Below are 25,893 nucleotides of genomic sequence, written 5' to 3'. Positions count from 1 at the left end.
CTTAAAAAAGGGCCTGTCCCAGGCAAAACGGGACATATGGTCACCCTCATCTTACAGACAATGACCATTCACTTCCTTCTACAAGATGAGCAGTTACTTCAGGTGTAAGGCTCCAGTCCTGCCAGGAGGACCACAGAGGCAGACTTCTGGATTCGCCTGCACAGACAGCACTGTGGGTTTGAGCCTAAATCAATTAGAGCCTAATCACGCACCGGGAGAGAATGCCTTAACCAGAGTGCCACAAAAATCCAAGCCTTTTCATATACGCTCATTGGCTACAGCACACTAGATACATATAGGAATAAGAAGCAATAACAGAGTTACAGAACCCGAGAGTAACAAGGTTTATTGTGATGAAAGAGGCAGGTGCAAATTAAAAAGAATTTACCCAACAGTTAACAAAAGGGGGACTGTTCAGAAAACTTCTGCTTGTGATCCAGTTTTAGGTTGTTTCTTTAAGAAAAGCCATGTTCTGTGTGGTGAAACCACACGGTATGCTACAATGAGCACAATAATGCATAATACCTGCATATCAACCACGACAGTGCATGATACTGTCAGTCCGGTAACATACGATACAGCACAATCCATCCTATGAATTGAGGCATACATGGAACACCAAAATGGGCATGACAGTAATTGACAGATAAATCATTACTTCACCCAACACGGGAGTTTAAAAAGGCAAAACAGTGTGCAGATACTAATGGCATTATCATTACACAAAGCTTGTGATTGTTACAAAAGGAAAAGCTAACCTCAGCGTGAGCCACAATCTAACCATTCCCACTTTCTCAAACAAGTCCTGAATCATCATAAACTGACATTGATACATGTGAGAGTAGATTTTAACAATCTTTATTAAATCCCCATTAACTAGAATCAAAGCAACTGTGCCCTTAAGCCACTTACATTACCTTATCTCCTATGATAGCCTATAATCTACTAATCAAGGAGGCAGGAAGTGCCAGTGACATCCATCTCTAGTACATATTCAGCAAGACCAAGACTGACACCCTGTTAAGATATTGAGTAATTCCCCTAGGCGGTGATGGTAATCATCTTTTCCTGAGATATTCCTTTGACTTGGTTAGAGGTCAGTTTGGCTACAATTTTTTTCTCTCCTGTTTTATTTGGAGCACATATTATTTGGGATTTAATGATCCTACCAGGCATTATGTCCCTAAGGAGAAGAGGGGGAAAAAAGACTGTTACTAACACAATGCTATATGTATTCATTGCTTTCTAACAGTTTCTTTGCGAATGAAATACAGCTTTCGTAGTCAACATAGAGCTGATATTTCCTGCAGCCTGAATGTAAAGTGCAACAAAAATTCTATTGGGGGTGGTGGGTGGGGAATGAACTAATGAGCCAATTGGTGGTTAAGGACTAGATCCACAAAGGGACATAGGCACCTACAGTGGCTGTTAGGCACCAAACGACAACATTTAGGTACCGCACTGCTGAGCTCTACCTAACACTAGTACCTAAATTTCTGCAGGGACGCATGCACAAAACTGCCTAACTCCTGGTGCTCTAACCTGCTCAGCACCCTCATTCACACCAAGGTCCCAGCAGGATTCTCAGAATAGGCATTTCCCCACCTATCTTGCCTTCAGTGACTGATTCATTAGGTGTTCCTAGAACATGTCTAAAATTCAGTGGCGTAGCCAGGTGGAGGGAACAGGGGGAGTGTTAAAAAAAAAAAAAAAGGTGCCACCCGCTGCGGCACTTTTACTCACCTGGCGGCGGTCCGGGTCTTCGGCAGTGGGCCCTTCACTCGCTCTGGGTGTCTTTGGCAGCACTGAAGGACCCGCTGCCGAAATGCCACCGAAGTGCCACTGAAGAACCGTAGTGCTGCCAAATGAGTAAAATAAAAGCGCCGCAGTAGGTGGCACCTTTTTTTTTTTATCACTCCCCCGAGTGAGTAAAAAGGCACCAAGAAATTGACAAGGAGCCACTTGTGCTCAGTGGGGGAGTGGCCGCTGCCCTGCTCCCCCCCAGCTACGCTACTGGTCTAAATCCTTACAATGGACCGCTGGGGCGAACAGCTGGGGAATTTTGTAGACTGGGGCATATTTCAAATTCCCACTCTGCCTGATTTGGAGCAGGGACTTGAACTTAGGTTTCCCGCATTTTAGGTGAGTGCCCTGACTACTAGGCTATCAGCTATAATGGGCTGTGGGGCTCTTTCTTTCTGAGTTTTGGCTGCAAGGCCACAGGCTACCTAAGCAGCTCACCTGGTGTAGGCACCTAACTCCAGGAGAGGATGCCCCCTGCAGCCTGGACTTAGGCACTGAGCACCCTGAGAGGAATGGGACTTAGCCTCAGCGTTTCCTACTTGCTCACTTAGGTACCTCTCCACTCAGTGTGCTGGCTTCTGGGAATCTCCTTCTTAGGCACCTAACTCTCCTCAAGCATTGTATGGTGGGAACCTAGGTGCCTAAATTCGGGGCTGTGGACTCCATCAAGCAGCAGGCTGCCTTGAAGTCCGGCATGCCAATGCCTAAGTGCCCTGTGTATTTAGCCCTACGTTTCTTTTCACTGTCTCCAGGGATGGGGCTTCCTCTACTTTCCTTGGTAGACCATTCCACCCTCTTATAAGGCTAAAGTCATTGAAAGGAAAAGGCAAAGAAAGTCAATTCTTTAGCTGTATATGTTGAATAAACCAAGGTTAGATGGGCTGCTACGCAGAGACATACATTGTGCAGCATTGCACCTGCTTGCATCAGGTCTGACTAGGGCCAATAGACTTTATAAAGGCAATGGGACTTATTATTGGATGTACCTAATTGCTTTTTAAAAGTGTACAAATTTCTACAGATAGCAGAAGTTATACATTAATCTAATGCAAAGTACCGCAATTATCTTAAGTGTAATCTCACCCTTGATCAATTGTTTCCATTTTAAAAATGCCCAGTCCTTCTACATGCAATTTGCACTTTTCCAAGGGAATAGACAAGGTATTTTTGAAGATAAAGGAGCACGTAAAATCTTCATTAATCTTTGCAGTTTCTGGCATCTGCAAAATAAAGAAGGATTACAGAGGCACAGATTAGGTGCATCCTCTTATTAAAAAGCAGAATAGAAGGTGTCTATGGCAGATGGCATTAAAAGAGAGACTGACCATGAGAAAGTCATGCCTTAGTCAAAACGACAAACAGCTGAGGTCAGAGAGTTAACCGAAACCAGAGATGTTAGTCATCTGATCCATTTCCCTGCCAAGACAGAGTTGTTTTCCACATAGATTCTCCAGGGCTTTGTACGCTCCAATTTTAAATGACTCAAACAATGTAGTTTCCACCACTTTCCTTGGGAGTCTACCATCTAATAGATTTCATTAGCAGGAAATAGTCTTTAATATTCAACCCAACATTTCATTTGCTCAGTTTCATTCCATGCCCCCTCATTATTGCCGCCCATGCTCCTCCCACTTCTCAGTGTTTATATACAGGTAGCTGATTCTCGTGACCATCCTACCTGTCATTCAGACAAGATACTCTGCTCTTTTAATTTTTCCTCTGAGGTCATTCGCTCCAGTTATTCTATTTATTTGGCCTATGAATTCTCTCCAATTTGTTAACAACTTTTTGGGAATAAGGAGCCCAGAGACAGAAATGGGCCCAAACCAAACCTCCCAGTTTGAACACCCCCAGATTTTCATATTATGATTACCCTCCATCTTGATAATGGCCAAACCAGAACTCAGAGTCTAAACAGCCCTGGGCTGGAGGGTTTGTCTAGGCCAGATTTTGAAGACCTGTGGACTCTTGGCTCATCTCTACCTAGAAGTAATCATAGCATTCTCGGTGTGGTCTCACCAGTCCTGGGCAGAGTGAGACCATCACCTCCCTTTTGTCTGAGGTGAAGCCTCTGTGATTCTAGCCTATATTTGGCGTTACTTTATATGCCCTAGAGAACCAAAGCACTGGCTGCCCTTTTTTTGCATTTCAAACTTCCATCTAATTTGTGGTCCTATATAATCCTAAAATAGGTGGGGGAGGGGGTTTCCATTACTGCTTTCCAATTAAGTTCTGGGGTCCTGAAATTCAGTCTATCCTGGACTGCATTTTCTGCCCTGCAGGGTTAATTCCATCGAGTAGCATCAAAATCCTGTTTAAAAAGTCCCTTCCTTCATGTAGATCAGGTGAAATATTAGGGCTCTGGGACTATATTACCCTTTATCAGATAGCTATATTTTGGATAACTATTCCCCGGTTCTATCAGTTTGCATTTTATCAGGATGTAAATACCATTTGTATTTCCTGTCCCTGCTTCAAACATCTCTCTGCCAAGGTGTATTATTTCTAACATCATCATCTTCTCTTTTTTTTTTTTTTTGGCTATACCTGTCTTGTGCTGCACTGATGGACTAGGAGAGGAAGAGGGCCAATATAGCCCCTTACTTTCATGCAAGGATCTAGGATCTCTCCCTAAGATGTGAGATTGCTAAGGGCAGGGGCGGCTCTAGACATTTCACCACCCCAAGCAGGGCGGCATGCCGCGGGGGGCGCTCTGTTGGTCGCCGGTCCCGCGGCTCCGGTGGACCTCCCGCAAGCGTGCCTGCGGATGTTCCACCGAAGCCGCGCAGGACCAGCGGACCCTCCATAGGCACGCCTGCGGGAGGTCCACTGGAGCCGCCTGCCGCCCTCCCGGCGACCGGCAGAGCGCCCCTCGCAGCATGCCGCCCCAAGCACGCACTTGGCGTGCTGGGGCCTGGAGCCACCCCTGGATAAGGGAGGAGGACGTCCATCTACAGTGCTGACTTGTATATTTTAGGTCTCCACAGGCCAGTGAGCGTGTAAGCTGCAGTCAGCACACGTAGCTGTTCCTTTTCACAGGTGCATTAAAACATGCCCTTCCCCCACAATCCTCAGGCCCACCAGTGTAATACCACCCTGGCCAGCAGCATTAACTACAGAGAGAGATGTGTCTCCCAGAATCCTGGCTCGCCTTTGTAGCACAAGCCAGAGAAGGATTTGGCCTTTAGCCTATAATAACATTGAGTGAATATTTTGTTTGGATCATTAATAGAAATGTTGATTGAAATCTTGCCTAGCCCTGATCCCTACGGCACCCACTGGCCTACCCGCCCTTGACTTGGTACATATCTGTTTGTCAGTAGCCTCTGAGGCAGTTTTCAATTGACATGAATGTACACAGAGTTATACCAGCTGGAACTCATCTTTCAGCCAGGATTTTGTGTGGGACTGTGCCAAGGGATTTAAAGTCCATCTTTATGACCTCTTTCAACTGCCACAGCAGTGCCCAGTCAGACACTGCAGCCACCTTTGTAACAAGAGGAGCTGAAAGTCAGGCTCCTCACTCTGGTATTTAGCCCTATCACAAGAGGCCTGGTTTTCAAAACAGCTGAGCTCCCAGCAGCTCTCCCACAGGAGTGTTGAGTGCTCAGCACATTTGAAAATCAAGCCACTTATTTGGATATCTAAATATAGACTGAGGGGCACAGTTTTAGGTTCCAATTTTTGAAAATCTCGGCTGCGATGTTAGGTTGGGGTAGTTTGGGCACCTTCATTTATCTGGAAGCAGGGCTCCATGTCCCTACTTTGGAAAATATCCAGATGCTCAGTTCTCACTAACCTTTCTAGTCACAATTCTAGCTCACTTATTTACCTACCCAGCCAGCCATAGGCATTTGTATAACACCCATCACCAGGGTATCTATGCACAGCTTCATCCGTCATTTAACTTCTTACCTCCACCTTGAGAGGGGGGTATTGGAATGTTAGTGTTAGCTCATCAGTGAGCTTTTCATTAGTTTCCTGAATCTCAGCAATAATATTGACTTTTATGAGAAGTTCATCCTCAACAGATGTTACAGTCTTCATATAAGCATCAGCTGCTATATTCAGAGGGAGCTGAATAACTGGACCAACAACAGGAGAAAAAAAGATGTTAATGCAGCATTTTCTGTACACAACAACAGAAGGCTGAAGCAGAAAGTCAGTTGATCTTCATGAAAATGTTTGGCGATGTCTATTCTACATAGACTTGATGTGCTGAATAGCTTTAATTATGGACCAATAAATGGTGACTGTTTTGCTTCTGGTTTAACATGGTTCCAACTAGGGATATAAATAACAATTAAAAAAAGTAAACATGTAACTGAATAAAATTGTATTGGTTACATGGTTAAACATTTAACTGGGGAATTAGGGGTTTTGTGGGTGCTGCAGGATCCCCACATTTTACACGGGGTTCTACTGCCAGCCCCAAGTGCGGGGAATCCCGGCCGCTGGCCCCGGTGCCCAGGGACTCTGCTGCCCACCCCTGTGCCCGGGGTTTCTCCTGGCTGCCACCCCCGGGGCAGCAACGGAGTCCTGGGCTCCGGCAGCAGTGGAGTTTAATCATTAACCAAAACAGATAAGACTGATGCTTATCCATTAACCCGTTAAACTTTTAGATCCCTAGTTCCAATATGGGCAGAAGGTGAATTATCTGCAGAGGCCCTGGGCTGAAACTCATAGAAAAGGGAGTGGCTGCAGTTACTAAGCAAGCCATGGTTAGGGCTGAGGAATGGAACTCCAAAGAAAGTCCCACCCAGGCCTCGGCACAGTAATGATGGGGCCTAGATGTGTGAGAACCACGGACATGAAGAAAAGTTCAAGTGAGCAATATCTGATTGACAAAGGAAGATTCTGTCCCATATGTAACTCTCTTGGCAGCAGCGCTCAGCACTTATTATAGTTTGTTTCCTTGATTAAGAAGTAGTTTGATAGGATGGATTGTAAAGTGCCTAAGTGCATTTGGACGTATGAAATGCATAGATGCATTTGGGATACTTCCACTTCTTTGCCAGAGGCACAGGACATAAGGTATTTATTGTGATTATGTAAATTCTCTCCTCTTCTTAACTTTGCATTTTATTCCTAATTTTCTGGAAAACTTCCTTAGTGCTTGTGAAAGGCCTCCAGACTTGACTTGCGAGAAACTGAATTCTATATAGCACAAAACCTCCGTCCAACTAATCCTCTTTACATTTCCTGTCCTCGCCTTTAAAGTGCCAACCTATGAAGCAGACCTCCACCCCCGCCTAATAGCAGAGCTAGTGTCCTAACACATACGTTCTGTGTATTCAGATGGCCATTTTTATAAACGTAATAACACTCTTGAATCCCCAGAATTGAATGTATTTTAGCCTGAATGACTAGTCCTCTGAAGACTCTTACTGCAAGTGCCTTATTTGCTGTTAATTATTTGTCATTCATTAGTGTCCTTTTTTAAAAAAATTCAGTCATCTAGTCAGGGATCGGAAATACTCTCCCGTGACCCCCAATGACACACCATGAATAACAGTTCAGGGGCAGCCCATCATCTGAAATTAGTTTGTGTAAACTATTCTGCAAATAACAATCAAGAATGAATACATTTGCAGAAGCCCTGAAACAGTTCATCAACAATTTAGAAACAGAAACAACACAAATGGGTTTAATTTCACAATCCCTAACGATCTCACCACCAATAATCCAACCAATTTTAGCTGCCAAAATCTGCCAATTGGTGTGTTGGTTTTAGTGCTGTTGACACTCATCCACTGGAAACTGCACTGAAGTTAGCAAACTTATTTCACTCAGTCAATCAAAAGGCCATCAAATTAAATGCAAATGTTTCAGATTATAAACATTTTGGGAATGTCTTTCTGTGTTCTGTGTCTGTACAGAACCTAGCACAATGGGGTTCTGATCCACGACTGGGGCTCCTAGGCACTACTACAGAAGAAATAAATAATAATTATAATTATATAGACTTTCCCCTGCACAAATCCCTCTTTGCTATACCATAAGCATCGTCAGACCACAGGTCATACACCTGTGTTGATTCACAGTCATTCCACACTAGCTCTCTTGAAGACACACTGCAGTATCATAAGAGAAGGCACATGGGATATGACAGATTCATAGACCCACCAGGTTTGCCTTCGGTCTGGACAGTCTGTTTGATGGATCCAAGATTGGCCTCTACTTTCCCAGTGTAGGACTGCAGTTGGCAAGAGGCAACAAGATTGATCGTCAATGCACCAGCAGAACTGTTCTGTACAATGATGTTCAGATTAATGGGATTGCCCAGCCATAAAACTTTTTCGCTCTCTACATCCAGTTGGATCCCAGCCTGGAGGGGTGGAAGAGGAGCTGTGCTCTCACAAACTGCCAAATTTGAAGAGTTCAGATAGGTGCAAGCCTTTTCCACAGCCTTCCGTTCCTCTGGAGAGCCTGAATACCAGGAAAAGGAAAAGCAAAACTAAAGTCATAATAAATAATGTGCACTGTAGTTTCCTCAATCTGGTCCAATTTTTCTGTTTATCCTTCTGCTAAAATATAGACAGCATAGCAGGACATGCTTCCCAGTACTGAGCACTGCATGTTTAAACTAGTCTACGTATCTTTCCTGATTTTACTCTACCATAGGATTTAAACAGTCGGCGAACACACCGGGCCAGATTTTCAGAAGTGACCATTAATTTTGTGGGTTGTCAATTTAAGACACTTCAGAGGACCCTGATCTTTAGAAGGTAGGTGTTCAGCACTTTCTGAAAATCGCTGAGCACCCAAAACACACTACTCTTTTTTTGAAAACTCAGGCCACCAGGTTTACACAACTCAAGGGTGAAGGAGGATGACTGGGAGTCAATATCAATATATGTGGTGGCCAAAAACCACACTAAAAGTGTTCCATAGAACTTTGTACATACAGAGTGGAGCATGAAGCAGGTTCAGATAACCCAGACTTCTGTTCAGGAATAGGCTAGAACAAAGACCTAAGACTGCAAGAGCTGAGGAGAAGTAAACTTATCTAAAATATCTATATTGGAAAACTGGTGAGAAGAAGGATCAAATGCAGAGTCTAACTTAAATGCCTTTCTGCAATGTCCCTCTGATTTCCCAACTTGGCTGCTCCTCAAATGAGATGTTTTAATAGTCACATTGCTTAACACAGCAAGTTTTGGGTATGTAGTAAGGGGTGGGGAGGAGCTGTTTCTTGAAATATGATATAATTTGTTGATAGAAGAAGATAAGAAATGGAGCAATTTTGGATCAAGCAGAACTGCTGAATCTATTGGGCCTACTTCTCTTGTTACTAGCATGCTTGCTACAACCTCTTACTAGAAAACAGCCAGCAGGTGTCACTGCAGACACAAAGATACTCATACGCCAATTTTCCCGATTCCCTCGCTGTTTCTGAATGTATTCTGCTGAGTAGTACGCTTTAAATGTATATTACTAAAGCAGCCGATTGGATTTCCACACTGATAAAGCATGTGACTACTCTGGTGTCTGCAGAAAATCACATGACCAACAGTCTCATCTTATCTTCTACAGGATGCTGGAAAGATCTCGACTACTGGTCACCTTCTGGGAATTTGTACTGTGCCGTAATGTCTTCCCTTGTGTTCTTCCCAACAGCTTTGGTGCTGATGCTCTTCCCAATGGCCTTGGTCTCCTCACGCAGTTTGACAAGTTTCTGTTTGCCATTCACATTCTTCACTTGCCAGAAGACCCTGTCAGCATTCACTTCAGCAAACACAAACTTGGAGTCGTACAGCAAATAGACTTCTCCACTTCTGATGGCTTTTAGTGGACAAGGGCCGCACTGGTAAACACCTAAAGAGTATGTTGAATGTTACTTGCTTTTCACATGTATTAAGTGAGGCTCCATTTTCCTCAATCACCACATACACATAATATCCCTGACCTCCCACAGCAGTGGCCCACCCCCTGGTAACTGAACCTGGCAATAAATAAATAAAACCTCCACACTAGTTCTGAGCCCAAAACTTTTACGGTCCTTTAAGTAGCAGATTTTTTACATGATGAAATGTGACTTGTATCACTTGTATGCTGCTAGGAATCCTACCACATTCTCCCCTATGAAACCAGCTGCAGACATGCAATTTCTAAGCAGGTTTTACAAAGCAGCAAAAGATTCCAAAGGCCAAAATCATGGCACTTCCTGAGCACTTCCTGCGAGGTGCTGAGCACCCTCAATTCCCATTGACTATAACGAGAGTTGACAGTGCTCAGCACCACACAGCACTGCAGGATCAGGCCCTTTGTATTCGTCTGCTTGTGCTAGAGTTCAGCATATTTCAATTTGCAATGATAATTCTAGGCCTTCTTTATTTCATCTCTTCTGACTCCTGCTACAGTTACACAGTTGCTGACTGCTCTGTTCCCAAACCCGAAATGGCAAAGGACAGCATATTAAATATCATCTGTAACAAGGGCTAATGCACAGGCCAACCCTTTGAAACCTGCTTTATCTGTAGGATCTAGAGATGTATGCTGATGGATGTTGGAAACTGACCCAAAAAGGTACAGGCTGAAAAAAGTGTGTCAGCAGAATTTACTGTAAAATAAAAAGAGTGCTTTGCCTTTCTGTAGTGCTTGTAATCTGAGGACGTCAAGATGCTTTGCTAACATTAATCATCAATTAGTCTTCACAACACTCTTTTAGGCAGGTGACTATCATCTCCTGTTCAGTAATGGGTAAACTGAGGCCCAGAAAGGCAAAATGACTTGCCCAAGGTCACCCAGTAAATCAGGGTAGAGATGAGAACAGAACCCAGATCAGGAGCCCATGCTCCAACACCTTAAACCATTTTCATTTCCTAATGCCATCAAATGTTTGATTTTCTGATTGCAAAAATGCCATAACATTTACATCCATGGCACCAGCAGTGAGGCCAAAGGACTCTCGTTTAAGAGGTCAGAGCATAGGGCTGGGAACCAGGAGATCTAACTTCTATTCTCAGCTCTACGCCTGTGTGAACTTGGGCAACTCACTTCACTCAGGTTTGACATGAATTGGACTAGTCAAGTGCTTAAAGTGTTTAAGTGCTTTGCTGAAAAATGTTCCTTGTAAAATATCCCCCACCCCCAAATCACAATAGAGTCTCTTTGTTTGTAAATCCTACCTTGACTTATCTCCTGTGGGGTGGCATCAAGTGCCTGCCAACCATCAAAACCCTGGGGCAAGTCTGGCCTTTTCATCCACACATCATTCCACACGTGAAAATTCCTACATGCAATTAGGTTGCAAAGTTAAAAACAACATTATTTGCACCCTGCAATTTAACATGCATGTTCAGGACCCAAAGAGCTGAGTGACCATATTGATCCCCCAGAGGAAGAAGTGGGCTCAGTTTTGTACCCTGTCTCATTTTTATGGCAGATATACTTTTTTAAAGAATGGAGAGGAAAAATCTGTATTTTCCATGCATTACGTCCTTTGCCCGTGGTGAGAAGAGATCTGTAAACCACTGCAGCAGTCTTACCTCTTTCTGTCTTTAACTGTCCGATTGGGTCAGATTGTGTTCTCCTTACTCACACTGACCGGTAGTTTACACCCCAGCTTTACCACTGGTGGCAATAAGACTAGTTGGGGAGCCATGTGCTACTCATCCTGAACCAGGGGGCCACAGTCTGGCCCTTTATTTGGGGAGAGGGAACAGGGACATGCACCTGTGCAGAGTGAGATTCTTGTCCAAAGCCTGCTGGCTTTGGTTAATGGGAATCTTACTACTGACGTCAATGGGCTTTGGATCGGGCCCAGAATGAAGCGGGGCTCCTAAACGTGACCTGCCTCATTCACTATAAATCAGCTAGGCTTTTGATGCACACACAGCCCCATCCACTTTTGCTCAGACCATTACGTGATCGTTGTGAAAAAGACCCTTAACGTTATTTTTTTAAATGTACAACCTGATCCAGTGTCCACTGTAGGCCATGAAAATCTTACATTGATTTAAAAGAGAATTGGATTAGGCCCTTACTGCTCATGGGCCAAGTATGATTTTCAAAGGCTCATAATGTGGCCAAGTTAACCCCAAATTGCATCAGGTCACTTGGTCTGGTCCAAGGGTTGTTTCCATGACACGTCAAGCACCAACCATGTGGACACTAGAACTAAGTAATACGTAAGGGGTTTTTTTCATAATGAAAAAAAATGGCATTTTTTTCATTTTCTTCACCCACAAAGATGGCTGAAACACTTTTCCATGTGGTTTACAGGAAAATTCAACTTCAGAAAGAGACCAAGCATGCAAAATTTCAGCCGGATAGAACAGAAAGATACGAGCAGGTCAAAACAAGAGCTTAGAATGGAACAGCTTTGGAATCCTTAACTACAGTGGCTGCTAAGGCTATAACACAAACCCGGCTAGAGCCCAAACTGTCTATTCCTCTCAGATGCAGGTTTAACAGGGAAATGCCTATAGAAAATATTCAAGCTTCCTCTTATTGTTCAGCTGCAAACTCAAAATAATAGAGACGTTCTAAAAGAAAAACCTCCTGGTGCTTAGAAATACAGATAAAGTTCTACAGGAAAGCTTCAGGAGTACAGGAAGTATCTAGCATTCTTTAGAGTTACCAGACAGAGTCTGATGTCATGTCATCCAGTTTTTCGCCCTTTTCATTCATGTAGATGTCAACTTTCAGATTTTCCTCAGTATCATGAGCCGAGGCGAAGTTAGTCACGCTTCTGGCTGGAATCCCCAGGCAGCGCATGACTGAAATATAGATGAACGAAACCTCACTGGGAAAAGCTCTTTGGAAAGTTCCCCACCACCAGCTGCACTGTGTGGAGGAATCTCTCCCCAGGGTTTGGTGTATCGGGAAAGATGGATGGTGCCATGTTTTACCTGTAGTAAGAACTCCAGAGAAAACCCAGCACTGACCAAAGCGGATGGGTTTTTTTGTTTTGTAGTATTTCTGCAAAATGGGGGCACTTCCTGTCCAGGCCACGGGGGAGGTTCCACCAGTATAGGTTCCTGACCAGTTCCCCAAAAGGACTCCTGATTCATCATTGAAATTAACCTAAGACGCAGAGAATAGAGAAAACAAAGTCAGGCAAGAGACCCAGTGGAACTCAGACCTGTCATGGAGATCCCTTCTCTGTCTGCACTTCCTCTGGGCACAGGGCACCCACTGTAACTATGGCAGTTAGCAAGGTTGTCTTGCTATCATTAGCTGGCTTCCCTCAGCCAGCTGCCCATGTTCTTCCTGTAAGGCTCAGACATCCAGAGGGGAGGTGTAACTGCTGCTCAGAGGAGCGGTAACTCAGCATGCATTTTGCATCATAAGTTCTTCTAGTGCACTGAAAGGGGAACATACCATGTACAACAGCTGTTCTCCTGATTCTTGCCCTGCAGAGAGTACAACCTCAGCATAGCAGCCATGCATCAGAAAGGACTGGCTAGATAATGTGGGGATGCTACATTGCAGCTACCTTTTCCCTCTGCCAGTTTCTTCAGACCCTCCTCCATGTGAGTTATAAGCAAAATCCATTTCAAATTAGGCCTGTAATGGTTTTCTAAATGTCAGGGGCGCAGAAGGACAAACAGGAGGAAGAGGGGTTGGGACAAACTGATTTGTAGCAGCAAAATATAAAGAAATGAGTCAATGACAAGTCACTTCTCAGAGAGACTCACCAAAGCAGACATGGTTCTGGACACAGTCACAGAATCTTTTCTAACTTTTTGCTTGAGTTTACTTTTGTCCAGGAGATACATACAGGAGTCCAAGACATCTTCCTCAAACTGTTTTGGAGAGAAAAAACAAAGGCCTGTTTACTTGCTGCTCCAAATGCAAACTGCCTGATGCTAACAAGTCTATTTGAGTTATCTTACAGCAACTAATCAATATGACTCAGATTAACCTCCAAACCTTATTATGGCAAATGAATTTAGTGTCAATGAAAGTTACTGGATTGACTTTCATGGAGACTGAAGTTCACTGGTTATCTACAGAACAGGGCCCCAGAACTGTCATATCTCTGTCTTAGGCCTGAAATGGAAGGACCTCATCTGTGGGGGCAAGCATAGACCAGTCTCCATGCATTAATATATAGGACCTTATCCAGCCATCCTTACTCATGTGAGTAGTCTTTAGTTACATTAATAGTCTCACTGAAGTCAGTGGAACTACTCATGTGACTAACAAAAGCTTGTGACAGTAAAAGGTAGAATGAATAAATCTATATATTGCCACCTAACTGTAGAGAGACAAGGTGGGGGAGGCAATATCTTTTATTGGACCAACTTCTGTAAATGAGAGAGACATGCATACACAGAGCTCTTCTTCCGTCCTCTGAGGCCTTTCTCCCCCGCAGGGTCTCAGAACCTTGGCTCCAACCTGAACGTAAACATTTACACTACAATTTTATAGCCACTGCAGCCAAAGCCCTGCAAGCCTGAGTCAGCCGATCCAAGCCAGCCACAGCCATGCCGTCCGTCTTTTATTGCAGTGTAGACATACCTCTTACTTTGTTTTGTTTATTTATTTATTACTTGTGTGAACAGATAATTCAAGAAATATGCCAGAGAGCACTAGAGGCCAAAGCTCTCTATTTAGCACACATACAGATTTCCTCCACGTCTCTGCTAATGGTATCTCACAGCTGTCTTGGAGGGTGACCTTTATGAGTTACAGGGTAGTTTACCCACCATGCCCATTCAGTCACTGGTCAACCAGTATATGTGTAAATTACATGATCAGGTCTTTAGACCATTTGGGCCCAGTTCTCCCCTTTCTTACACTGATGTAACAGAGTGGAGAATTAGGTCTTTTATTTCTTAACACTCTCTGAATATCATTATCACACTAATAACAACCACTTTTTAAATCAAATCTATCATTTAGGGTTTTATACTGTCTCCAATCACGGTAATATCCGAGTGCCTACCATGTTAAATCAACAGCAATAGCAAAGTCCCTAGTGGACTTCATGGAGCCTCTGGCATGTCTCCCTTTTCGAGGTAAAAACCTTTGCTTGGACTAGGGTTTTTGCTTTCTATCTTTTAGATTTCATTAATTTACCTTCTAAAACCATGTCTTGGGGGACTGCAGCTTGGTATGGGTGGTTGAGTAGAAGGGGTGTCTGTGCTCTGTCATTCATACGGGGGAGGCCTTTTTGAAGAATAAGGTTTCACAAAGTTCCTAAAGATGGTTAGACTCTGGATTTGCCTGAGGTCCTCTGGAAGTTCGCTCCACAGCCACCTACCCTCTACCAAGAATGCTTTAATCATGTGTGCTACTTTAAGCATGTGAGTATTCCCATTGAAATGAGTAAGAGTACTCATGACCTCTGAGATTTGTGTGTGCTTATGTAGCTCCTTGAACTGGAGTCTCAATGAAAGGTCACATTTATTGGAATAGCACCTGCTTATGTTGAGAGAGGGAGAGAGCGCATGTGATCATGCCCATATTATTACTGTCTTTTACCTGTCCAAAATTCCAGGGTCTTCCAACTATATTTTGTACTGATCCAACATAGATGTAGCCTGTGTCACTGAGAACGTACTCCAATCTTTCAGTATCATTAGGCATGAAAACCGTGTCAGCTGAAGAAAACACATGAACATGTTACTTGATTTCCATGCACTTTGTAGAAAACTTTTCAAAGGCTGAACAAGTCTTTTCTGTTCTTGAAACATAAAGCTAGTGAAGCTTAGAGTTAGTAGCACTGGTTCCAGAATAATGATTAAACAGCATTCAGATTTAAGTCCTGAACTTTCTTCCTTCCCTGGAAAAAACATGTTCTCTATGAAATGGTAGAAAACATCTTTATTTTTAACACCTACTTGTTCACAATAAACTGGATGGTGAACCCCTTTTTCCCATTGTTGAGCCACTACTCAGAGAAACCGTGCCACTGGCTTAAATGGGACCATTAGTGTGAATAATGGAGCACCAATGAGAGTAAGGGCTTCACAGTCAGGCCCAGTATCAGTGCTAAATATTGTTGGCTGACGTTCCATGGCTTGCAGAATTAGGCATCAGTGTTTTAAAGAGAAGAGGTGCAAGAATTTGAGAATAAAGAGGGAAAGTCTAAAGAACACATCATCTCCTATAGCAGTCGTAACCACGTCATGAGGCCATTTCTATTACCTTCACACCAAGGGTTGAACAACACGTAGACAACTTTGTTTCCAGGGTTGTAAATGTGAAGCCCAGTTTTCACACTCAGAAAGTATTTTCCAACAGCTGCATCTGCCGGACTGTTCACAGCTACCAGGCACTAAGCAAAGCACAAGGCAGGCGATTATCCCTCACATTGCCCCCCTCTTCAATGTGTGGTATAAGTAACACTTTCTGATCTTTCAGCAACGAATCTAGTCAAGCCCATGGCACATGCTGAAGGGAGAAATGGAGGGGATGAGGACAAAGCAGCTGTCAGAAATATAGTGATAAAGCGATGAATTAAATGGGACAGTTTCTCCTATAAAGCTAGTGAGCAGGCAGCAGAAGCCAATCTCAGAGCTCTGAGTACTCTTCCATGTCTCCCAATTAACTCCCCTTCCTCTATTGCAGTGACTCTTTCCTAGGCACAGAAAAGGGCTGGGCTCAGCATCCGTTGAAGCCTGCTGACACTGTTCCATCTTGCATCCATCTGCCTCAAAGGGGGCCTTGGGGAGTGACACAAGTGTTCTCTCTCTCCCCAAAGCTGAGTGTAGTCCCTGCTTCCACAGCACCCTCAGGCCCTGGCATACCGAGAGCACCCACTCTGCCATTGCAGCACCGAGTGGTCCTTTCATTTGCCACTTGAATGAATTATGTGTACAAGCAATCTGTCTACCTCCTTCCCATTGGTGTTAGAGATGTTGGCACACCAGCGTTGGGAGTCCTGCCCAGACCTCAGGTCCATTGACAAAAGGGTCTCGTTGGATTCCAGGGGTTTCTCACCTGGAAATAGATCAATACAAAATACAGAGGAGGTGTGACTCAGCATGTGATAAGATGACAAGGTCTAATTGTTAGACCAGATGTATGGTAGTCAGGACTACAAGGTTCTATTTCCTGTTCTCATGCTTTGATCTATAATCTAGCTACCAGCCAAGGTCTGGAAGAAATTAAGTCTCCACTGTGATGGTGTAGTATAAAATTGGCCAGGTGCATTATGGTGCATCCAATCCTTCACCCTTTTCTGTAGCAGCATTGGCTAGTGTTGAGACTGGGTACCATACAAGTCTGATCAGGCTAGTGTACCCCAGTATGGCAACTCCTGCATTGCTAGACATACTGCTGAGAGCTAACGAGTTGTGTTCTTACCGACACTGAGCTGCACCACCACTTTGTCATTGTCTTTCAGCTCCCGGTCAAAGGTCAGCTTTAACTGAAACACCTGCCCTCGTCTCACAATCAGACTGGTGTTCTCATGATATTCCTCAGTGTGGTGAAGACGGGCATTTTGCTTTTGGAGCAAATCAACTCCAAGGGTCTTCAGGCTGCTGGCTGGAAACAGTGAGCAAGGAGGGAGAAAGAGAAATGGTTTGATGTTAAAACACTCCGGGGAGGGGGGAATTCCAGTTGCTTTTACTGTTTATTTTGTTAAATAATGAAAACAACTGAGTGTAGCTTCTATTCTTAGTGGGTGGGACCCAACTCCCAAGCCCATCTACGTGTGTTTGATGACTAAGTGCAAACAGCCTTTAAAGCGTTTTAGGACCAACTCACATTAGGATCCCAAACAATCATCCTGCCCCCAACCTCCCCCCGCCTCAGTGTTAACTAGTCAATAACATCGTGCAAGGGCTGAAGTACCAGAGGGTGAAAGTGACTAGAAATAACAGTGAAACAGAACAGGCTCTGATTACCCAGTGCCCAAACTGAACAAAATGTACAAAATACAAATAAATTAGATTCTTAAAATTCCTTCAGTTTTCTTAAGTTCAGATGTCACTGGCAGCAAAGTATAACCAAGCCATAGACACAAAGGGCCCCATTCATCTCTACACCCAACCAGCACTAGGCACAAGGCCCAAAACAGGAGGCAAAGATGACTATATGCCACTTTTTCCTTACCCAATCTGGATGCCAATATAAGGCTGCTCTCTCTTGGGCCTGGCTGCCAAAGGCCCCAAGGGGTCATCGAGGCAGGTGGGAACTGCCAGAGCACAGAAGCACTCCACTCATGTCTCCATTCCCTCAGGAATAGCCCCCAACGTGTCCCCTGTGTGGGGACCTGCTATCGTAGCTGGCATTGTGCTGATGCTATGCCACATAGGGGGCTTCCCTTATCTCAAGGACATTCTTCAGAGCAGCCAGGGTAAAGGGGCTGCAGCACAGGGATGACATAACCATCATCTAAACAGCCAACATGCAGCATCAGGAGTAGAACCCAGAACCTTCATTTCCAAAAACACCGGCCTCTACCACACAAATTAAGCTTGTGCTGCTCCTTCAGCTCTGCTTGTAGAGGTCTTCATTTTTGCACCTGTAGGAGCTAAGTGTTCATACCCTGTAGCGAGGGGTACAGGATGGTTGGAACAATAGATAGCTAGATTCTAGTCTGATGCCAAATGTGTTCTGTTTAGCTGGCAATTGTGTTGTTTGTGCCAGTTGCTCCTCTGGCACAATGGAACTCTACAATGAGGGTAAAGTTCATCTGAGGGGTGGGGTGGGGGCAGAACTTTCTCAAGGGCTGGCCCAGGATTGTGTAATGAACTCCTATACGAACTAAAGTATCAGGAGGTAGCTGTGTTAGTCTTTATTCACAAAAACAACAAGGAGTCTGGTGGCACCTTAAAGACAAACAGATTTATTTGGGCATGAGCTTTTGTGGGTAAAAAACCCCTCACTTCTTTAGATGCATGGAGTATCTGAAGAAGTGAGGTTTTTTTACCCACAAAAGCTTATGCCCAAATAAATCTGTTAGTCTTTAAGGTGCCACCAGACTCCTTGTTGTTTTTATATGAACTAAAGACCATCACAAACCTCACCACCATGCACTCCGAGTGCAAGACACATTTCTTTGACTTTACCTTCTTTCATTTACACATAGAACAACATGCATGTGTGTAGCTATTAATAAACAGATGTAAGCAGAGTCAGGATGAGCTCTACTCTGACATCTGGTGGTGAATTGTGGCGAGTTGTGGAAAAGAACTTCAGGGGCTGATCTTGTTTGCATAGGCACACCCAGCCTGCCTAGAATGAGCCCAAATGGTCACTTTGGCTGCTGTGGGATCCCCAGTTTCTGTTATTGGGGCAGGAAGAATAAAGTGTTGTTACCCTGATTATGTGAATCAAAGACAATGAAAGTGTTTTATGACAGAGGGACTCACCATCAACTAAGTAGCAATTGCTAGACAAGGGACATGGGTTCCAAAAGCCAGTGAATTGAGAGAGGATAGAGATAGGTATTTGTACTTGAGGGTATGGGCTCTGTTTGAGGGCATGACATACTAGTTGCTGCTCCTGTTCCTTTTATTCTACTGTAGAATATCAGAGCTAATTTTAATTCCATTAAGAGTCTAGTTACATGTTGCTGAGCTGAATTCACTTTAGGACAATGGTGCACCAGCACTGAGGCTCCCTTACCACAAGCTGAAATCATTAAAGGGCTAAAATCACTGAAAGCTGAAATCATTGAGTGCTGTGGGGTGCCTCAAGATATGTTGCTGAGCAGCTGGCAAAGCAGTTTGTGGGATGACTGGAGTGGCTTGCAGGACAGCTGGTGGAGTGGAGCGGCTGGTGGAAAGGAGCAGTTTGTGGAAAAGCTGGAGCGGCTCATGGGATGGCTGGTGGAGTAGAGCAGTTGGCGGAGTGGCTCATGGTGAAGGCTGCAGCAGAACCCCATGGAGATGCGGGCAGTCGGCCTCGGATCACGTAAGGTGCCCCTTAACACTGCTGTGTGTCCCCCCCCACCCCACCATTCCCTGGCTGAGAGGTAAAACTCTGCAGATAAACTTTTGAACTCTGGGGCTGCACTGACCAGGGACAGACACTTTTGGGTTGTTGGACTTTTGGGTGATTTTGGGGTTGCTGGACTCAAGAGACTTTTGTGGTGTTGGAGTTTTGGGACTTTGGGTGATTTTTTTGGGTTGCTGGAGTTAAGACTCTGAGGGGAAAAGGATACTTCCAAACTTACTTGCGGGTGGGTCTTTTGCTTATGGTTTGTGTTATGAATCCTGTTTGTGGTGTTTCCCCAACATAATGCAGCATTGTTTCCCTCCTTTGTTGAAAGGATTTTGCTACACTCAGACTCTGTGCTTGTGAGAGGGGAAGTATTGCCTCTTAGAGGCGCCCGGGGGGTGGTATGTAATTGTCCCAGGTCACTGGGTAGGGGCTCGAGCCGGTTTTGCGTTGCGTTATTGAAATGGAACCCCTAGATATTGAACCTGGCCCTTGTTGCTGCCAACTCAGATGGGCAGAAGGGTTACACAAATAAACAAAAACACGCCCTGGTACACACTTCCCCTCCTGGGGTGAGGGTGATAAAACAAACACGAGACAGATGTTAGCTACATTGTTTAATGTGCTACTAGAGGATGCTCAGATATAGTGGTGATGAGCATGATATAAGAACCTATATAGAAGAGAGTAGCTTATCTGCATTGCGCTCCAAAATATTCAGATACTGGGGTTCTGCAATGCGCTTCCCTCCTGCCTCTTCTAAATACAATAAACAATTAGTTGTTCAGGATTTTTTGTGCGCTAACTGAAAACAGAACTGAGCAGAGCAAGGGGATTGCCAACTTTTGCCACGGCTGCTCATGCACACCCTACTTCTCAGGGGATGTGAGCACTGTCAGTGCTATACAATGTGCCTTGTGTAACCATTTTCTTGGTCAACAAAAACTTGGATTACATCCTTGTCACTTACGGGGACGTTGCCGTGGTTTGGAAACTCAACTTTACTACTCAGGAGTTAAGTCTTCTGTGCTACCAGTTGACACGAGCTAGGCAGGTGTTGAGCTGCATCTCCTGCTTATTGCGTGACAACTGCATCCTGACAACAAATTTTGGACAGGATATTAAACCTCATGCTTCAGGGCTTCAGTCAATCTCTAGCTATTAGACAGCAGTGAGAGACCTGTGGGGGAGCAGCTTACTCCATACCTACCTACTGTGGGGTTCTTATACCTTCCTCTGCACCAGCTGGTATTGGACACTCTCAGATACTGTGGACTAGATGGATCTTGAATCTTATCCAGTCTGGCAATTCCTGTGTTCCTAATGCTTCATTGATACCTCATTCACTCCTTTACCCCACATCAATTTGTCTCATTCATCTGTTGTGCCAGCTCATAACCTAGACTATGAATTCTTTGGGGTGTAGATTATCTTTTCACTGCATGTCTACACAGTACCTAGTACAATGGGGTTTTGCTCTTTGAGCAGCACCTGTATGTGCTATGGCAATACCAATCATCGTCATTGTTAAAATAAATCATACCAGCATCAAGCTAATCTCTGAGACTCCTGGAGAAGTTTGTTCTTCCTGTTGCTCTCCAATAAGTACCATAGTGAAATATCAAAAACAAAATAAGACTGATTAAATTTTAGGCATAGATGCCTCATTATTAGCCCTTGGAAATAGATTTCTGAAGCTCTTTGGAAGGGATCTCCTCAGTGGACCGTGAGTATGGTTTTATTGCAGGTGGAGGATACTGTAATCACTTCAGTTTATATATGAGGAAAGTACTCATGTCCAGGCCTGTTCAGAAAGTACTAAAAGGTCTGCACTGGCATTTAACTAGCACAGCGCAGCTTCAAGGGTCTGTCCTCTTTGGGTTTTACTTCTAAGGGTATTCTCCTTAGAGCAAGGATTGTCTCTGTGTCTGTATCTTGTACAGACCTGAGCATGTCATTTGTGCTTATTAACTAATAATTAATAGTAAGAGCAGGGGTCTCTTTGAAGCCATATTTGGACTGCTAAGATTTAGAGTTTTAGGGTCCAGTCCTGCCAGGTGCAGAGTATCCTTAGTTCCCAATGAATTAGACTGTGCTGATGTCATTGGGAGCTCAGAGCAATGGGAAATAGCAGCCCACAGGACACGGCAGAAGGCGCACAGCACCATGCACGACTTGGCCCTTGTAAACTATTACCACTAGTAAATCCCATTTGGGAATCTGTGCTCATGATCAATTGAAAAACATTTCACCCAGGAACCCCTTGACCAACCAAGAACCAAAGGGAGCATTGGAGCGATGAAACGGTACTCAGCTAAATGTATTGTCAGACTAGAGCGGGGGCAGTGTTTAAACTTTAGGGGTGATATCCCTAAAGTCAAGGGGAGTTTTGCCCTTGACTTCAATGGGGCCAGGATTTCACCCTAGTACTATTATTCCTGTTTACCTCTAGTAAAACAATCAACCATACAGATGCCACATTCTAAAAAAATCCTTCTGATGGTTATTGCTCTATTATTGAACAACACAGGGGCCCCACTTCTTCCCTCCACTAAGGCAGCTTTGTGACACTCACCCAGAGCAAAGCAGCCTGAAAGCCACTTTCATTATAGTGGCCCCTACACCACCTCCTACGCTGTGGTGAGTGCAGGGAGTTTGAGCAGGCCATCCTTGCACCCCAGCAGTCTCCTGCTTTCATAACAGCTCTCTGGGGCCTTTGGCAGCCAGTGTAACTTTCAGGCTGCTTTTAATTTATTCCAGGGCCCAGGAATGGGGAGGGGTGGTAAAGGAGCACCTTTGTACTCCATCTTCTGAGCAGCATGAGTGCCCCTTAGCTACAGCTGAGGCTCAAAGCTATGCTATCAGGTCAAATCCACTATGCTACCCAAGGCAAAAAAAATCGCAGAGGTCTGGAAATAGCAGAACAAAGCTAACACCATCATATTTAAAATGACTTTCCTTGGGGCACTCATACCTTGGACTCTTGCTGTTTGATTGCAAAGATGTGACAGCACAAGCCAAGGAGTGCCAGGATAAAGGTTAGGTAACTTTCTATTTAAGTGCCTCTAATGCCATTTTTATTTACACTCTAAGCTTCATTTATAAATACTGTGCAAATCTTGGTTGCTTATGACTATGGCAGGCATAACTTGTGACTGTGACAAGCATGTGTGGAAGATCCAGGAATTTAAAAGGGTTTCATGACAACAGAAAAAGAACAGAGTCAAAGGCCAAGGGAGTATTTCAAAGAGAAAAGATCCTGTAGGATGGCTGGATAGATGTAGCTACATTAACTGCACCATGGGACATGACATTAGGGTAAGCAAGAACCAGTCACAATATCTAAGAAATAAACCCAGTGCCCTGCCAGTACCTGTTGTATTAGTTGTACTACATTAGATGCTAACACAGTTAGGGCTTGACTTATCTGGATCAGACCAACAGCTGCATGAGGAAACATTTGATAGTTTCCCAAACATTATTTGACAGCTTAAATGGACCCCAGCATGCTCTCTCAAGCTCCTTAGTGTGACAAGTCAGACCTACAATGACTATATCAGAGGATTAGAGAAAAATATTTGTGCCTATTTTCCCATTTTGTTACTCTGTGTTTTTGCAGCTGTGTGTACAATTGGTTTCACTATTTCCTCTGCGAAGTAAGAGCTTCACGGCAAAGTTAAATCGAGTTGTAACTCATGTGGTGTCTAACTCCAGTACTGTCCACACACAATATCCCTTAATTTGAGCGTGGTAGTGCTTTCAACTTGAGTTGGCTGGCCTGTCTGAGGGAAGAGGCTGCAGCTTGAGTCAACACAACTCATCAGTTGCTAACACAATCACTCTGTGCAGTGCAACCGAGATTTCGCAATGTGGCTGTTCTCACTCAAGCTCGGCTAACTTGAGAGGAGTTAACTTGGGTGTAGATAACTTGAGTTAACTCTGCAGTGAGGATACAGCCTTAATTAGCTATGCAGAGTCCCCTGCAGTTTGTCTCTTTCAAACAGCAACAAGGGAGAGAAAAACATTTTTAAATATAGGAAAATATAACTCTAAAATAGGAAAAACTGGCAGAGTCTCAAGTGTAAGTGCAAGTTTAATGGCTGAAATGACTTTTATTTCATTTTTTTTAATTGTCTAGATTTCAAATGGACAAAAAGTCCTTTCACATGAACAAAAATATGCAGCTACAAGGGCTGAATTCTTACAACTAAGCTCCCTCAGAAAAGTATATATAAGCAAACAAACAGGTGCACAAACACTCATTTGCATGTGCAAAAGGATTAATTGCATGTGCAAGTGGCTACTTGTATGTCATTATGTGTGTATGTATACTTACACATTTGACATGAGAAAATTGCTCTCAAAATTACCTTTTTACTTATTTTTCAAGCAAAAGAACTAATTTTGATAATTTGGTCACAAAGGTGGATTAAATGGAAGTCACAATCAAAACTTATTTATAGAACATAGTGAATTATTTATAAGATAGTTTTACATCATATTTCCTGAAGTTCATTGGGATATTATTAGTTTGCAGTTACCAGAGATTTTTTAACTTCATCATTATAATAATCTTTTAAGTCTCTGTTCCTACCTTATGTATGTTCTTTATGTATTTTTGATTAACTGAATTGACTCAGTTTGTGCATACATAGCATACCTGAGAGCTAGATTTATCTCTCAGAGTATTTTTGCCTGGTAAATGTTTTAATAATAGGCATAATAATTACATAACAATTAATAATAATTATTATAAGCAGAGCTGGTTACACAACTTACAGTTAAGGTTTTTCAACACTTCCCATTCTGACACCCTGTTTATGGTTGCTTATAATTTTTCCAACTTTAAACCATTCAGGTTGAAAGTTCCCATGCTAAGTGTCTGCCTCATGCTGAATTTTTTTGGAAAATCTTTTTTGCATCCTTAATTTTGGCATTTGCTAACTTCTGAGTGCTCGACTTTGCAAAGTTCTAGTAAGATAGTTTTTTAATATATCATGTATGGAGAAAAATGGTAAAGAGGAAAGAGAGAGAGAGTAAATAGAAATATTGTCTACATATTAAAGCCTTGACATGGTTCTATCCCAGGGGTAGGCAACCTATGGCACGCATGCCGAAGGCGGCACGTGAGCTGATTTTCAGTGGCACTCATGCTGTCCAGGTCCTGGCCACCAGTCCAGGGGGCTCTGCATTTTAATTTAATTTTAAATGAAGCTTCTTAAACATTTTAAAAAACTTATTTACTTTACATACAACAATAGTTTACTTGCATATTATAGACTTAATATGAGCCAACAGTGTAATGCTGTTGCAAAAAAAACCAAACATCATTCTGGATGTATTAGCAGGAGTGTTGTAAGTAAGACACGAGAAGTAATTCTTCCGCTCTACTCCACACTGATTAGGCATCAACTGGAATATTGTGTCCAGTTCTGGGCACCACATTTCAGGAAAGAGGTGGACAAATTGGAGAAAGTCCAGAGAAGAGCAACAAAAATGATTAAAGGTCTAGAAAACATGACCTATGAGGGAAGATTGAAAAAATTGGGTTTGTTTAGTCTGGAGAAGAGAAGACTGAAAGGGGACATGCTAACAATTTTCAAGTGCATAAAAGGTTGTTACAAGGAGGAGGGGAAAACGTTGTTTTTAACCTCTGAGGATAGGACAAGAAGCAATGGGCTTAAATTGCAGGAAGGGCGGTTTAGGTTGGACATTAGGAAAAACTTCTTAACTATCAGGTGGTTAAGCACTGGAATAAATTGTCTAGGGAGGTTGTGGAATCTTCATCACTGAAGATTTTTAAGAGTAGGTTGGACAAACAGCTGTCAGGTATGGTCTAGATAATACTTAGTCCTGCCTTGAGCACAGGGGACTGGACTAGATGACCTCTCGAGGTCCCTTCCAGTTCTATGATTCTATATAGCAAGGTCAGACTCTTCTCAGCATTTCATCAGCTTATGCTCCCTTCCCTCTGTAATGAAGATGTGTTGCCAGCAACAAACGCAATAACTAGATATATTACAAATAGCTTCTGGAGCTGAGGCCAATGGAAAGAGTGCTATTTACTTCAATGGACTTCAGATCAGGTTCTTAGTGCAGGAGCTTGCCAAAAAGCAACTCCTGTGCATACACTGGCCTTACAGCTTACAAAGTTTTAAAACTCACCAGCTGTCTGACTCATGATCCTTTCCGGTCTTGTGTCCTGAAGCACTGGCAAAGCCTACTGTCACTCCTTTCACC

At 43.6% G+C, this 25,893-nt stretch overlaps 1 protein-coding gene across 1 annotated transcript; it reads right to left on the bottom strand.

Annotated features, from left to right (window-relative positions):
• Positions 1 to 354: 354 nt before the first annotated feature.
• TGM4 (transglutaminase 4) lies at positions 355 to 25,893 on the bottom strand. Its single transcript, XM_039525747.1, has 14 exons — positions 25,819 to 25,893; positions 17,068 to 17,250; positions 16,595 to 16,701; positions 15,907 to 16,036; positions 15,241 to 15,359; positions 13,449 to 13,556; positions 12,660 to 12,834; positions 12,389 to 12,527; positions 10,935 to 11,038; positions 9,370 to 9,621; positions 7,930 to 8,232; positions 5,719 to 5,888; positions 2,887 to 3,023; positions 355 to 1,183 (listed from the first exon to the last, which is right to left on the bottom strand). The coding sequence occupies exons 1-14, from the start codon at positions 25,832 to 25,834 to the stop codon at positions 1,042 to 1,044; spliced, it is 2,085 nt and encodes a 694-aa protein (XP_039381681.1). The 5' UTR covers positions 25,835 to 25,893; the 3' UTR covers positions 355 to 1,041.

Source organism: Mauremys reevesii, linkage group 2 (assembly GCF_016161935.1).
Source record: "Mauremys reevesii isolate NIE-2019 linkage group 2, ASM1616193v1, whole genome shotgun sequence".
Classification (NCBI taxonomy): Eukaryota; Metazoa; Chordata; order Testudines; family Geoemydidae; genus Mauremys; species Mauremys reevesii.
Note: the sequence above shows the minus strand (reverse complement) of the source record. Positions and strands in the feature narration are given on the sequence as shown.

Excerpts from the sequence above, each read along its gene's own strand:
- TGM4 (XM_039525747.1), bottom strand. Across the intron at positions 16,037-16,594 it reads CTAACACCAATGGGAAGGAG|TGCCTGGTAGCTGTGAACAG; the intron begins GTAGACAGATTG and ends TGCTTTGCTTAG. Across the intron at positions 9,622-10,934 it reads CCCACAGGAGATAAGTCAAG|GTGTTTACCAGTGCGGCCCT; the intron begins GTAGGATTTACA and ends CATACTCTTTAG.